This window comes from Acipenser ruthenus, chromosome 17 (assembly GCF_902713425.1).
Source record: "Acipenser ruthenus chromosome 17, fAciRut3.2 maternal haplotype, whole genome shotgun sequence".
NCBI lineage: Eukaryota > Metazoa > Chordata > Actinopteri > Acipenseriformes > Acipenseridae > Acipenser > Acipenser ruthenus.
In genome coordinates this window covers 2722236-2736754 of record NC_081205.1, presented here as the reverse complement: position 1 = coordinate 2736754, position 14519 = coordinate 2722236, and the positions used below count along the sequence as shown (strand labels likewise).

The following is a 14519-nucleotide window of genomic DNA, read 5'->3' as shown; positions in this document are numbered from 1 at the left end:
ACTTCTCGTTCCACACTGTACACCTCTTTGCATTTAAAAAGCCTCATTGTGGTTTCTAATCTCCAATAGCAATGCAATGGTTCTGTATGAAGGGGCAATGACAGCTCAAGGGCAGTCGCAATAGTGAGAACCACAGATAGAATGGTATTATTTATTAAATATTTTATACCAATTGTGATAATCAATGTACACAGAAAACCCACTGGGATACTTTTTAATGCTTGCTCCACAACAGGTTTTATTGTGTATCTAGCAAAGGCCTCAAAGAGTAAGTAGCGGGGCTCCGAGAAATGTAATGTTATACATCCTCACATGCTGCTACAACTGATTAAATAACGTACCTTATTTTTCTTTTCATTGTTAACAACATGACAACTTTTTACACTTATAACTTTAAACTCTGTTTCAAAGCCCATTTAAATGGCTGCTCTAGTGCACTGATGATAGTGTTCGGATTATTGCTCACATTGTCAAACAGATAGCACAGCAATAACGATCCATGGTGTGGTACAGAACAGAAAAGGCAGAGCACTTGTTGTTATGTTTTTTAAACGCTCTGCCTGCAGTGATTTAGAGGACAGGACAGCCATTTTGAAAAGACCTTTGAAACAGAGATTAAAGTTATAAGTGTAAAACGTTGTCAGGATGTTAACAATGAAAATAAAAATAACAGGTATGTTATTTAAACAGTTGTAGCAACACGTGGGGACGTGTAACGATATATTTTTCGGAACCTTGCTACTTCCTCTTTAACCTGCACATAGAAGGAGGTGAAGTGTTCCTCTATTATTCTTTTATAGAACAGGAACTAAAAACACATTACTCGGTAACTAGAGAAAGGACACAAAGCATACCAGATAGTGTGTTACATTATCTAGTAGTGATTAACAAATGTCCAACAACAGCAGTTTCCCTCTGTGTGTGTGTGTGTGTGTGTGTGTGTCTGTGTGGGTGTGTACAGTTTCAGTTTCTGGCATTTGAAACTCGCACCTCCCACATGCTTATCAGCTGTTCCTCATCCTGTATTTCCAATGAGAAAATCAAACAGTATTCCCCTTAGGCACTCTGCATACTTTAGGTGTGGTTAGCAGGCTGTGCCTTGTCTACATTCTCAGACTCAGCTCAGAGAGTCAGAGAGAGGAGCTCTGAAAGCCATGGCAGACCCCAAACTTGAAGGAATCCACAAGCAGCTGAAATGCCCTCTCTGCTCAAACACATTCACGTGGCCTGTGACCCTATCCTGTAGGCACAACTTCTGCAAGGCCTGCCTGGAAGAACGGCAGGACAAAGTGGAGAACGAGGATAGCTACAGCTGCCCGGAGTGCCAGCACACCTTTGAAACCAGACCCCAAATTCAAAAGGATCCACTCCTTAATGGAACAGTGGCGGAGCTGTCGAACAAAGAGGCAGACGAAATCAAGACGCCCCCCTCTGAAGAGAAGGACAAGGTCCTAGAACAGAACGAAGAGGTCATAGAAAAGAAAGAAGAGGGCATTGAAAAGAAGGAAGAGGTCACAGAGAAGAAGGACGAGGTCATAGAGAAGAAGGACGAGGACGAGGATGTGGTCTGCGACTCCTGCATCGAGACTCAGTCCAGGGCTGTGAAGTCCTGCCGCACCTGCCTGGTCTCTTACTGCGAAGCCCATCTGAGACCTCACCTGGAGAAGAGCAAGTTCCAGAACCACAAGCTGGTGGAGCCGCTGCGGGACATCGAGCGGCGGACCTGCGAGGTCCACAACTTGCCCCTGGATCTCTTCTGCCAGGAGGACTGGAGCTGCATATGTCAGGAGTGTGTAATCGAGGAGCACAGTGGGCACAAAACTGCTCCCTCTGGGGAAGCCAGGAAGGAGGTGGAGGTAAAACAAGGCTGGGCTCGCACAGCTTTCACTTGATAAAAAAAATCTGTTTTGTTGGCTTTTAAGAAGGGTAGAGTTTTAAATGTTTTTTAGGTTTGAAACCAAGTTGTGAAGGGGCAAGGGTTGCAGTTACAATAGTATGGGCTAATTGTACTGTAGAATGGTACCTGGTAACAATTTTATATTTAGAAAAAATTATTCTATCACAATGGTATGAAGCACACTGCCACTGATAGTAATTTTACAGTTCAGTGGTACCACATCAGTACCCGGGTGCTAATGTGTACAGGACCATTGTGCAGTATTGGTTTCAAATCCATCTTAGTAAAGGATAATACACAATATAATGGTATCGTAGTAGTATTTCAGAATTTTCCCTGAACAGATACCAGTTAAGGTTTAATGAGGAATCCATCCCACAAGTGCGCTGGTACCCAGCATATATATTAATTTGCTGTTATTGCAGAATGGGGAATGCCAAGAGTGGGTCCGTCAGTAGAAAGCCATGACTTTAATATAACGTGGTAAATGCACAGGAGTCAAGGGAGAGCCTGTGGGGGTTCTGGGATTGATAACACAATTGTAATTACTTTACATCATGTGAGTCTGTTAAGCATTAGACAATTTTACATAGTAAACACAGTGTGGACAAACTGACACAATTGCTATGCAGCTTGTTTATCTTTACAACCTAGTTACTATAACTCTATGGAAACTGTTCACAGACTAATATCCCATGAATCACATGATGTTTCTGGTAATTCTGCTATTACTAATCCTGCTTCCACACCCAGTGACTGCACGTATATCTTAAACCATGGCTGCATTGTAACTACACAGGCATGTGTGTGCTGTAGTGTTACCTGCACTGGCCTGACTGATGATCTGAACATATAGCTCCTTGGTAAAAACTGAGCAAGTTTTCAATACAGAAGGACAGTGCACCACACAGATGCAAAGCAAGAACTGAAATCAACTGCACACCTTTTGCAGTGTCTAACTCTCTGTTCTAGATGATTGTTGTATACAACAAGTCTGACGCATCACCCACTCACACACCCTCACCCATGCACAAACAAACACATGACATCATGCATTGCCAAGCTAGTTTAATGTTATTTGAAAAGCCAATATAAACACAAATAAACACTATCGAGTATCTGGTATGGTATAGAAATACAAGGCTGTTTGCTTCCTACAATCTCTTCAGCATAGTGTTCAGTGACTCGTGGTTTACCAAGTACTGTAGGATCAAACGCTAACTTAGTTATATAATATGTGGATGATTTGAATGGTGTGGCAGGTTTTTTTTCATCTATTAAAATGCACTGGGAACATCCACGCTTTGAATAGCAAATATGTCCATCTGGTGAACTGCATAGCACTTTTGCAATCTGATAGTGACTTTACTGTTCGATATACGATACCTACAAGTGGCTTTTGCATGTGGGAGTGCCCCCCTCCTTATTTTACATACAATCACCCATTTATACAGTTGGGTTTTTACTGGAGCAATCTAGGTAAAGTACCTTGCTCAAGGGTACAGCAGCAGTGTCCCCACCGGGGATTGAACCCACGACCCTCCGGTAAAGAGTCCAGAGCCCTAACCACTACTCCACACTGCTGGTGTGGTATGTCCAAACCTTACCTTCAGATCAGTGGGGTTTCTTTCATGTTTAAAGTGCAGGTGTCTCATTACAGGTTTGAGGTGCTATGTTCAATCCAGGCATTTGCACAGCCTTGACAGACTTTTTAATATTGTGACTCTTTTCCATCTCCAATGGTGCCAGAAAGTGAACAAAAAAAGGATTAACAAAGATACTTAATATGCACAGACATGTTTCATTCACAGACTGCTATGTGAAATTTCTTTGTGAAACTAGACCCTGGACTGTAATAAATCATTCAAAAATACAAGTTCCACAGTTCAAAGTTAACCAGTGTAGACTAAGCCCAAGCAATGCAAATGATATACATTAAGTTAAATGTCAGATTTGTTTATAGCACAGGATGTCATGCTAATTTTAAGACTGCCTGTCTTAAAATTACCCAAACCTGTTGAGGCAAGGGGCTTGGTCTGGAATGTGGAGCTCAAGATTTAGAATCCTGATGCAACTCATTACACATTACCACTGACATTGAAAGTCACAATACACCCAGTCACTTCTGCACAGAACACTGTGCTTACCTGGTTGCTTAAGTGGTAATTGAAGGAGAGTTTGTGAACACGACAAATGTACAAAACATGGTCATTCGTATAAAGTAATCATTAATTTCTGTTGGACCCTAAACTTATCATAATGATGTATTTGAATACTATTTGAACGACCCGACGGGTGTGGATGGGTCCTAACTTGGGTACTTTGTGAATAGTGCTGCACTGATACCAGCTCCTCCTGCTCTTTAGAATGAACTAAAGCAGACACAGATTGAGCTGGACAGGAAGGTGAAGGCAGCAGAGACCGCTATCAGCAAACTGCAGACCAACGCCACCTCCATTGAGGTAAGCAAGCATGCAATCATTGATTCACTGGTACGCATGGGGTTCTTCCTGATTGCATTTCCTGCATTCCTTTCCAATACAGGAAAAGTGTGCATATTGCATCATGCAAATGCTTTGTTCTTTACTGCTGGTATTAGAATCCAAGGCTGGTGTGAGTCAGCACCTTTCAGGGTGCTGGTTAATGACACTGCAGAGCCAATGACAATGCACTATATAGGCCACACCCACATGTGTCATATAGAGGATCATTCTAACCGAACTAACCCAAGTTAGTTATCTGATAGTTCCTGGGGATAACCTGTTACCTGCACCACTGTTGTCTGCTTTGGAGACACACTCGTCCATTGTCTGTAATGTGAATTATCATGGGCAGACCTGTATACGGGTGTATATATCTATTTAAAAAAAGCCCTCGAAGTGAAACAAATTAAAAGCACATAAGAACACCTTTGCACTGGCCATCCCTCAGATGGAACCGCTGTCTGTTTTTCACTTGCTTGTTTCTAGCAGGTATGTCATTATTCTCTGAGCCCCGTTAATGATTGTTCTCCTCTCTCCCGTGCAGAACTCAGTGCAGGAAGTGAAGGTCAGCATTGACCAGCAGTTCTCAGAGCTGCTGGAGGCTGTTGAGAAGGCTAAGAAGGAGGTGATGGAGGTCCTGGAGAGTGAGGAGCGCTCAGCAGTGAAGCAGGCAGAGGGCATCAGGGCACACCTTGAGCAGAAGTGTGCAGAGCTCAAGAAAACCCACACCCAGATTCAGAAGATGACCAAGAACAAGAATGATGTGCCCTTCCTCCAGGTACTGCAGTGTACCTTCATAGACTATGCCAACCTAAACTATCCTGTTGTGACTACTGGTCAGAGCTAGGGTTAGGGTTAGGGATAACCTTTGGGAAGGGTCATTCAAATCAGAATGGATAGTCTGTGCTTATTGTTCTGCACTAACATGAATTATTGCATTTGTTACAATAGAGCAGTTTTTTTGTATATATATATATATATATATATATATATATATATATATATATATATATATATATATGTGTGTGTGTGTGTGTGTTCCAGGAGTACAGCGAGTGGAAGAAGGGGGCCTCCGATGACACCCTACCCAGCGTCTACATCGGGCTGAAGGACAGACTCACCTCCTTCAGCAGAGTGGTGTCCGAGGCCTCGCAGGCCATCCGGGATGAGCTGCTCTCCACCTTCAAGAACCAGCTCAAAGAGCTCTGTAAAGATGGTGAGAGAGAGAGAGAGAGAGAGAGAGAGAGAGAGAGAGAGAGAGAGAGAGAGAGAGAGAGGCAGGGAGAGAGAGGGAGGGAGTCAGCCTGGAAATGAAAGCTTCTTAAGGGTGCCGCCTTTAAACGTGTATACACCGCCATTTAGTTTAAACACGAACAAAGTAGAATGTAGAATGAAATGATTGTTTTTAGCGATGCGGTCGTCGACATTTTAAAGAAATTATTTGTCATTGATACAGTCTTCAATAATTCCTTTAATACATACTCCATACCTGTAAACACGGTTTGGGTCTGTTTTATAGCAAGTACAATGGCAAATGCAGGAACACATAATTAACAGCAAGAAGAATGATTTGACCACAGAGATGTTTTTTCATATTACAGTGCAAACCTGACCAGTTTGAATTGATTAGTGGCAGAATGTTTTGCATTACATAATGTAACATGTTGCTGTTCATCCTAAATGAGGATATTTCAGCCCCATTACAAACCCAGCAATTATGTTAACAACAGAAACCTGGGTTTCCTGGGGATAATTGCCAATGAGTCACAACCAGGCATCCATCAGTTATTAAAAACCTTTAAGAGCCACCTTTTTTCTTTCTGTGTTAATGATTGAAAAGGTCATTTTTTAGAACTTTTTTATATTTCAGAAAAATGTGGAATTAAAACCACAGTGGCTGTAATCCGCTCCCCTAAGCACCACTTTTCAGCCCCTGAACCAAAGACCAGGAGCGATTTCCTACAATGTGAGTAAAAAATATTGTCTTAAGTGAGGGAACTATGAAATGTCAATGCGTAATGTTACATGGTTTAGACGTGTCTTATAAGACCTTGTGCAACCAATTCAGAATTCTAAAATGTCTTTACAGAATAATAGAAAACATCAAAAAATAGAGGGCAATCCTTTTTTTTGGTTGTCATGTCAAGTTTGGAACACACAATAAAATTAGCCTCATTAATACAAGCTAGTCATGGCTTTATAACAGGAATGACTTGCATGGCCTAAACCAGGGAAAAGCAAATTCTAGTTACAGATAAATTTCTATGATGCCAAATTCTAGTTACAGATAATGTTCTATGATGCCTTGTTGTATTACGTCAGTAACACAATGATCACTTCTTAAATGTCTTAATCAGATACCTCCCCGTTGAGCTTTGACCCCGAAACGACGCACCGGTACCTGCGGCTGACAGAGGACAACCACAAGGTGACCAACACTGCCCCCTGGCAGCACCAGTACCCAGACGTACCGGAGCGGTTCGAGCACTGGCGGCAGGTGCTGTGCGCGGAGAGCTTCTACCTGGGCCGCCACTACTTCGAGGTGGACATCAGCGGGGAGGGGACCCATGTGGGGCTCACCTACAAGAGCATCGACCGCAAGGGGAAGGAGAGCAACAGCTGCATCACCGGCAACGACTTCTCCTGGTGCCTGCACTGGAGCAGCAGGGACTTCTCAGCCTGGCACGGCGACTTGGAGACTCCCGTCAAGGCCGCCGGCAAGTTCACCAGGATCGGCATCTACGTGGACTACGCTAGGGGGAGCCTGGCTTTCTACGGCATCGCTGACTCCATGACTCTCATCCACAAGTACCAGGCAGAGTTTAATGAGCCGCTCTATCCTGCCTGCTGGCTCTCCAAGAAAGAGAACATGGTGCTGCTGGTGAGCCCTGGCGAGGCGCTTCCTCAGAGGAGCCCGTCACCCCCTCCAACACCGCCAAGCGCGGCCGGGGTGCAAACTGCACAGTAGCATGTTTGAAAGGGGGTTCATGCTACCTAGCACCTTTTAGACTCTCTTATCCTCTAGTTGCCCCATGCAGCACTCCATGATTGAGAAGTCTTTTCTCACTGGCCGTTCCCAAATCACTTGCCGTAGATAAAAAGCTACTGTCATGTGATAATGTGATGAGATTGTGAAACGAGTTGCACAACCAGTGGCTTAGATCAGTGCCCCCTCTACTGGGTTTATTTTGTATTACAACAGGTGTCTCTTACATGAAGACGCCACATGTAACTTGGAATTATTATTCAACAAAATATTTTCTACATTTCTGCATCTATGTATTCATTATGCACGACACACACCTGTTACAAACCACTCAGTATTAGGTTTTTATTAGTACGACCTGGTTATTGTAATAAATATTTTGCAGTGCTCATGGTCGATAAAAACAGATCTTATTTTTAATTGATATTATATGTACCAATAATTCATATTATTTTTGTATATCCACTCTGTATTACTAAATGTGAGGAATTGGGGTGCATGTAACAGAAAATAATAAAAAAAAAACACCTGCATGTCTCATAACTGATAAATATAATGTCTGTTATGTGATTTTGTTTAATGTTATTTTTAAATCCTGGGGATTAACAGTTGAGGCTGTCGCTATTGGGTATAAGCTGTGAAACTTCCTTAGCAAATGATGTTCAGCGGTAACGCATTACTGTACAGTACTGGCATACCAATGGTACAGCAATGATGTTGATTAATGCACACTGGTGATCTATCGAGGTACCATGATACCATTGTGCGTACCACTGGGTTTGCTGCTATTATAGGTTATGCTGTGGTTTCTGTGAGGTAATACACTAGGACCGTAGTGGTGGTGTTTTTCAAACTGTGATTACCCTGTTACGCTGTTGAAAAGTGGCTTGTATTTTAGATTGGATAAAAACACTAACAATTTATTGATGTATAAACAATAGTGTAATAATTATGATCATAAATAAAATATATTTAAAACATTGTCCAGCTGCTTATATAAATACACACACACACACACACACACACACACACACACACACACACACACACACACACACACGTATTTAATAAAGAAAAAACTAATGTAGGTACATACAAATGTGAATAACTGATTTTAAAAACATTTACAGCAACTATTCACATTTTAATGTACTTACAACTTTTCTCTTTTTGATTTTGCTCCCTTTGGAACATACCATTTATCTTTTGTACATAAATTACCTTTGGTACAAAGAGCCACAACCAAGATGGCTGCCTGATTAGCCGTCTCCATGTTCACACAGTCAGTGTGGTAGTCAAGCTGTCCAGAAAGGTTGCACTGAGTGACACACAACACCAAAAATATACGCTTGTATTATTTCTAAAAGTTATAATAAACCATTATTTTAGTTCTTTTAAGAAAAGACAGACTGCGGTTCATGCATTTTTAAAATTTATTTAAATATGATCACCGGGGTCCTTCAGGCATCAAGAAGTCAGCTCTCTTTGAGGACACGTTTTCAGGAAGTGTAGCGACACCAAAATGATGAGACAGGTAAACATCCAGCAACTTAAATGGTTTATATTCTTATTAACGGCAGACGTTTATCTTAATAACGAATTACGTCTGCCTCCGTAGTGGCAATGGTATGGGGTGTCGCCGTGACCTAAGTAAACAAAGCTAGCGTACCCTTACTGTATTTAAAAAAACCGTTGTAATGTTTAGTTCAGTGTTAATACCTTGGTCGTATCGGGTCGTTTGTCGCAGTAATACTTTCCAGAGTTGATGTCACCACTTGTTTACGTGTACTAGTATTTTAATTTATGCAACTTCTTTTTGCGTCGACATTGTTTACTGATCTGCTCACGAGGATGTTCGAGTAAAGTAAATATGTACCCCTAGTTTATACAACAACAACAACATCAACAACAATAACTTTATACTTACCGGTACGTTCTATACACAACATTTTGACAGCTGGAGAAATTGAATACCTCGCGTTGTTTATTTATTTATTTATTTATTTATTTATTGTTTGTTTGTTTGTTAACAATTCCTTAACTGCTAGTGAAAATGCCAATACTGTGGTACCGCTTTTGTACGGTATACTACTCGATATCTGTTTGTTTGGAGTACGAGTTGTTGCAGTTGACATTTGTATGTATTAATTCAAACAGGAAATGGAAATGGTGCATATCTGTCACCAGACTAACTGGAGAATGTTCTTTGAGATGGACCACTTGTCCCAACAAGCAGGTGTTTGTGTTTGGCATTCACCAGGCCGCATCTGTCCTGAAATACAGCAGTATGTGTGAATCTCCCTTTGCGTTGAATTAATTAATTAATTGTTGCAGGACTCCAACGATGACTCCGAGGATGTGTCCCTGTTTGACGCGGAGGATGATACAACGAGAAAGTCCAAGAAATCAAACATCAGGTAAGCTCACCTGTGCGCTGTAACAGCACAGTGCCAGCCATTACATTACACACAAAGACAGCTGTATCTGCGGTCAGTGCAGACGGTTGGAGCTCAACTGCTGCTTGCTGTTTCTGTGTTTGCAGGCACCCACTGGCCTCTTTCTTCCACCTGTTTTTCCGAGTCAGTGCGATCCTCGTGTATCTCCTGTGTGAGATCCTGAGCAGCAGTTTCATAGCCTGCATGGTCACCATTATTCTGCTGCTCTCCTGTGACTTTTGGACTGTAAAGGTGGGTTTTAATGAAAGCAAGATTTCATATACGGTACTACATTATTAACAAAGGAATTGTTAGTAATGTAATGGCTGTTTAATTAATCAAATTGGTCTTATGTTTAAGTCTGGGATTGTGTAAAGGCATAACAGTGGTGGTGTGCAGTGAACAGAATGGAACAACCACATTCTCAACAACATTTCAATTAGGTATATTTAAAAAACAAAGGATAGTGTTATAAAGTACTTCTCTAAGGCCCCTTGGGTTAGGTGGATGATAATGTTAATATTTTTTTTTTTATATAGTTGTCACGACTGATGTTTTGGTTTGTAGGCTCAAACGGCTGTGTGTGTTTGCTTCACATTGTTTCATTCTTTGCCAGAACATTACCGGCAGGCTGCTGGTGGGGCTGCGCTGGTGGAACCAGGTTGATGACGATGGGAGGAGTCACTGGATCTTTGAGGCCAGGAAGGTAAAAAATAAAAAAGATAAATGACCCACATATATAACAGAACTGTAGCTTACTCATGCTTCAAGTTCCTACAGCTTTTCTGCATTTAGATTTTTCAGTGAGAGACTGGAAAAGTGTACCACCTTTTTTTTTTTTACTTTTATTCCTTGTATAAAATATAGAAAAGCTGTATAATTAAATTTTTTTAACGTGATAGGGGTTTAAGTTTTTTGTAATAAACCTTTTCTTTTCTCTCAGCCTTCAACTCGGGGGAATACAGCCTCTTCAGACTCTGAGTCTCGTATCTTCTGGCTGGGCCTGGTGATCTGCCCCTTTATCTGGGTCATCTTCATCTTCAGCACGCTTTTGTCATTCAAAATTAAATGGCTGGTAGGTCAGCTTTACTTGAGTTCCTGCTGTACCTGATCTGTGGTTAATAGAGAACTCCAACTCTTATTTTGTCGAAGTTGCACAGACTTCCCCTTTTAACAGAGTGCTTGTGTTTGTCCTCCAGGCAGTGGTGATCATGGGGGTTGTGTTACAGTGTGCCAACTTGTACGGATACGTCAAATGTAAAGTGGGAAACAAAAGCAATTTGAAAAGCATGGCTACCAATTACTTTGGACGACAGTTCTTCCGACAGGTATGTGTTCCTACAGTTTTATTCATACATAAAATATTTATTAATAATTTGAAACCTTAAAATGCTAATTAATTATTTATTATTGTTGCAAAAGTATTATTTTATGTGACATTACCTTTTACGTTTTAATTAATTAATTAATTAATTATTTTCTAAACAGGCAGCTAAGGAAGAAGGATCCTAAAGCCCTGAAAAACACAACTATGATGCCACTGTAATATAGAGATATCTCATTACAATATTTTCTTAAAAGATTAACTTTAAACCATAGTATTTGTAAACAGATGCTGTAGCAGGGTGGGGTTGGAGGGAGGGGAGATGAAATGATCATTATGACGTGACTGGCAGTTTCCTGGTATATCTAAATATAATTTGAAATATATCCACTGGGGGGTGTGGGGGTTGCAATCAGAGTTGGTGAAATTTTGTTTAAGCGTTCATTTCATAATGCAGATCACATACATAATGACGTTGCATATTTCTTTGATTGTATTAAAGGGTTTGGGGTGGGGTTAGTTACATTTGTAAATATTGTTTATAAATAATAATAAAAAATAGTAACTGGTTTTATTGGCATTTTTGTTGTACATTTTATTAGAGATGTCTAACATGAAATAAATGAAAAAAGTGACGTGGATTTTTTCTGGCAATAGATTGCTTTGTAATGCAATTCTCCACAAGGTGGTACTGTTTTACCAATGTAAACTCTTAGTTCCATGTGCAAGTTTTAGTAGTCTACATGCATGTGTTTAAATGACCAACTTTTCATGCCATTTACAGTCCTTTCTTTTATATATAGGGAAGTGTTGTTGAGGGTATTGCTAGCTCCTTTCTGTACAGTTTAAGCAAAATAGGTTTTACATTCGGCTGTTTGCCAGCAGGCCCATTTTACATTTGCTCCCACAGAAACTACCAAGAGAGGGAAAAGCAGGTGAAGGAAAAGGAACGTGTGTCTCTATCTAGTCCCTACCTATCTTATCCAACGGCATCAATAAAGCAAATCTCTTCTGTTAAAAAGCATACATGACCTCATCCTTCAGCGGGGCATGTTGCCTGTTGTTGAGAGCCTCACAGTACACCTCCCTGAGCCAGTAGAAGCACATGGAACCTCTTTAAAAGGTTGTTGGAGTGGCCCAGTGCCTTTATAAACATCTAACTATAATCCCTAAAGTCCCTAAAGACACCGAGCCAATATACCTGGGCAAACAATGGCAGCTTTGAAAGATTCTCTGAGGGGGCTTTTATTTTATTTTTTTGTCATCCGGGATATGTCCTGACTTATCTGTAAGGCAGGCGTTTTACTGTAGAAAACACTAACAAAAGCAAGTCAGTCAGAAAGAGCCTATGTCTGTTATTGTTTAATAGAATAAGTGCTGGAGCTTTCCTGCTGTTTTCACAGGTGAAAGCACTAACACCAGTGTGTTTCAAGAGAAATCCGAAACTAAAACAACTTTACCTTCCCAGGAATTTTAATAAAATGTAAGAACCTTTTTCATTACGTTTTTTTTTTTTTTATTAAATCAAGACCTCTCCTTTTCTAAATTCTCCAAAATGCCAAATCTATACAGTATATAGTATTTCTTGTTTTTGTCTTAAAAATCTTGTTCTGAATTGAATTCTTTAAGCTAGCGGTTGGAAATCCCATCCCAGCATTTGAAGGATTGAGCAAAACAAAATCTTAATCTTTAACATGCTGACATTATCCATCTTGAGCATGTCTATACTGCAGCTTCACCTTCTTTACAATTGATGGGTCGGATCATGTGTTGGGATAAAGCTAAAAGATACATACACCCGAAAAACGACATACACTGTAATACTAAGGAGAAGCATCACAAATGATTATGGTTATAGGTCTATTAAAACCCACTATTTTTTGGGTGGTGTTTTTAAAAAAAGAAAATTCTTCAATTGTTATTCAACGTTTTGTTCTCTCACCATTACAAAGGCGTGCACACATAAAATTATAAAGAGTAGAGAGAGGCGACTATCTGTCTCCAAAATCTTTTGTTTTTTTCTTAGGAAAGGAAATAATACGTTCCTAAAAATATTCACCTAGCATTAGATAACCAAGCTTCTGTCGCCACCCTGAGCTCCATTTCCTCCCTGCAGCAACACACCACTTCCGAAGCAAGGTCTTGGCACTGGCTGTTTGCTAGAGCGCTCACAGTGCGGAGGAAGCGAGGGATAAACATGGGAGATGCTGCTGATTTATAGGATCTAGGGAGCACAGATGTTGCAGGGTGGGGATGACTGTTTGAGAAGTGCAAAATGATTCAAACAGGGTGGGGTTCCTGCTTTACTCCAGACCCAGTACAGATATGTCATCTCTCTGAGGGACAGTCTTGTGTGTCTGTGCCAGCCCTTTAAACCGTCACAGCTCCCTGGAGTGCTGATGTGAATAATAACGTGTGTAGCGTGTTGATAGTGGTATCCTCCAACCATTCTGGATATTGAAACTCATCTGTTGTATCTCTACAGAAACCATAGCTTTATAATACCAGGTTATTATTCGGTGAAACCCTGCCACTAACACCAAAGCTGTTCTTAGACCACTCCGTTACGAATAATGGAAAACAATGAACCTGGATCATCGATGGTCCTGATATGGTTGCATTAACTCGTACAGTGCATAGGTATTGCATTGGAATACCAGGGCGTACTGCCTCCAGTGTGCCCCTGCACGTCATGCTGTGAGAGGGAAGATCTGGTTGTTGCAGCTCAGTGGTTTATTTTAAGGTGTATTTAGGTCTTCTGCTATTTAGATTACTTTTTTCACTTGTTCTGTAAGTGGAGTTGATGTGGGATTCTTTCCAGATTTGGAGTGCGTTTTGTTTGGCATTTTTTCCAGACTGAGCTAGGTGGGGTTTTCAGGGATATCGCTCCTTGACGAGGCTGGGACCTCACTTTCTGGACAGGATGTTTTCTATGGTGTTTCCTGTGGAAATCTCAGAGTAATTTGAACACCGTCCTGAAAAATAAGAGCTGTGTGGTTTGCTAGCCGGGTTCAGTTTGTCACAGGGCTGCTTTTAGAAACTGCGTGCAGCGCTTTTGGTGTTGGCTTAAAACTGTTTCCTTACTTTAAATAATTGTAATGCCATAGCCTTGGGCACTATAGAGCAAAGCTGGATTAATACGCTGTTTATTTTTGATAGAGACCATGCCTTCCTGTCTTGTTCTCAAACCCATTAACATGAATCTTTTCATAAAGCAGTGACTTCTCAAAAGGCTAAAAAAGTCTCCATTCAGATCTCGTGATGGAACATAATTTTATTCATCCATTGTTTTTGCAATGGATGAATACAATTGCTGCTTTTGAAATGACAGGAACAAGTCCTTTAACTGACCCACCCAAAAACACTAGATGGTTCCCAAGATCACATCATTATT

General features: G+C 40.8%; 2 protein-coding genes across 3 annotated transcripts; both read left to right on the top strand.

Moving 5' to 3' along the window:
• The first annotated feature begins 1065 nt into the window (after nucleotides 1-1065).
• On the top strand, nucleotides 1066-8344 carry LOC117423099 (tripartite motif-containing protein 16-like protein). Its single transcript, XM_034038533.3, has 6 exons — nucleotides 1066-1856; nucleotides 4264-4359; nucleotides 4925-5158; nucleotides 5425-5596; nucleotides 6251-6346; nucleotides 6738-8344. Exons 1-6 carry the CDS (start codon nucleotides 1155-1157, stop codon nucleotides 7346-7348), a joined length of 1911 nt encoding a protein of 636 aa, XP_033894424.1. The 5' UTR covers nucleotides 1066-1154; the 3' UTR covers nucleotides 7349-8344.
• A 451-nt stretch (nucleotides 8345-8795) lies between these two features.
• On the top strand, nucleotides 8796-11695 carry tvp23b (trans-golgi network vesicle protein 23 homolog B (S. cerevisiae)). 2 transcript variants are annotated; one of them, XM_034038394.2, is made up of 7 exons: nucleotides 8796-8900; nucleotides 9701-9783; nucleotides 9909-10053; nucleotides 10418-10507; nucleotides 10745-10876; nucleotides 11001-11129; nucleotides 11290-11695. In XM_034038394.2, the coding sequence occupies exons 1-7, from the start codon at nucleotides 8889-8891 to the stop codon at nucleotides 11311-11313; spliced, it is 615 nt and encodes a 204-aa protein (XP_033894285.1). In that variant the 5' UTR covers nucleotides 8796-8888; the 3' UTR covers nucleotides 11314-11695. The 2 variants fall into 2 exon arrangements, with proteins under 2 accessions (XP_033894285.1, XP_058845763.1); XM_058989780.1 differs by lacking the exon at nucleotides 8796-8900 and adding an exon at nucleotides 8921-9295.
• The last annotated feature ends 2824 nt before the right edge of the window (nucleotides 11696-14519 follow it).

Excerpts from the sequence above, each read along its gene's own strand:
- LOC117423099 (XM_034038533.3), top strand. The coding sequence starts at position 1,155 with ATGGCAGACCCCAAACTTGAAGGAATCCACAAGCAGCTGAAATGCCCT. Across the intron at positions 1,857-4,263 it reads AAGCCAGGAAGGAGGTGGAG|AATGAACTAAAGCAGACACA; the intron begins GTAAAACAAGGC and ends CCTGCTCTTTAG. Across the intron at positions 6,347-6,737 it reads CAGGAGCGATTTCCTACAAT|ATACCTCCCCGTTGAGCTTT; the intron begins GTGAGTAAAAAA and ends TGTCTTAATCAG.
- tvp23b (XM_034038394.2), top strand. Across the intron at positions 10,877-11,000 it reads CATTCAAAATTAAATGGCTG|GCAGTGGTGATCATGGGGGT; the intron begins GTAGGTCAGCTT and ends TTTGTCCTCCAG. Across the intron at positions 11,130-11,289 it reads GACGACAGTTCTTCCGACAG|GCAGCTAAGGAAGAAGGATC; the intron begins GTATGTGTTCCT and ends TTTTCTAAACAG.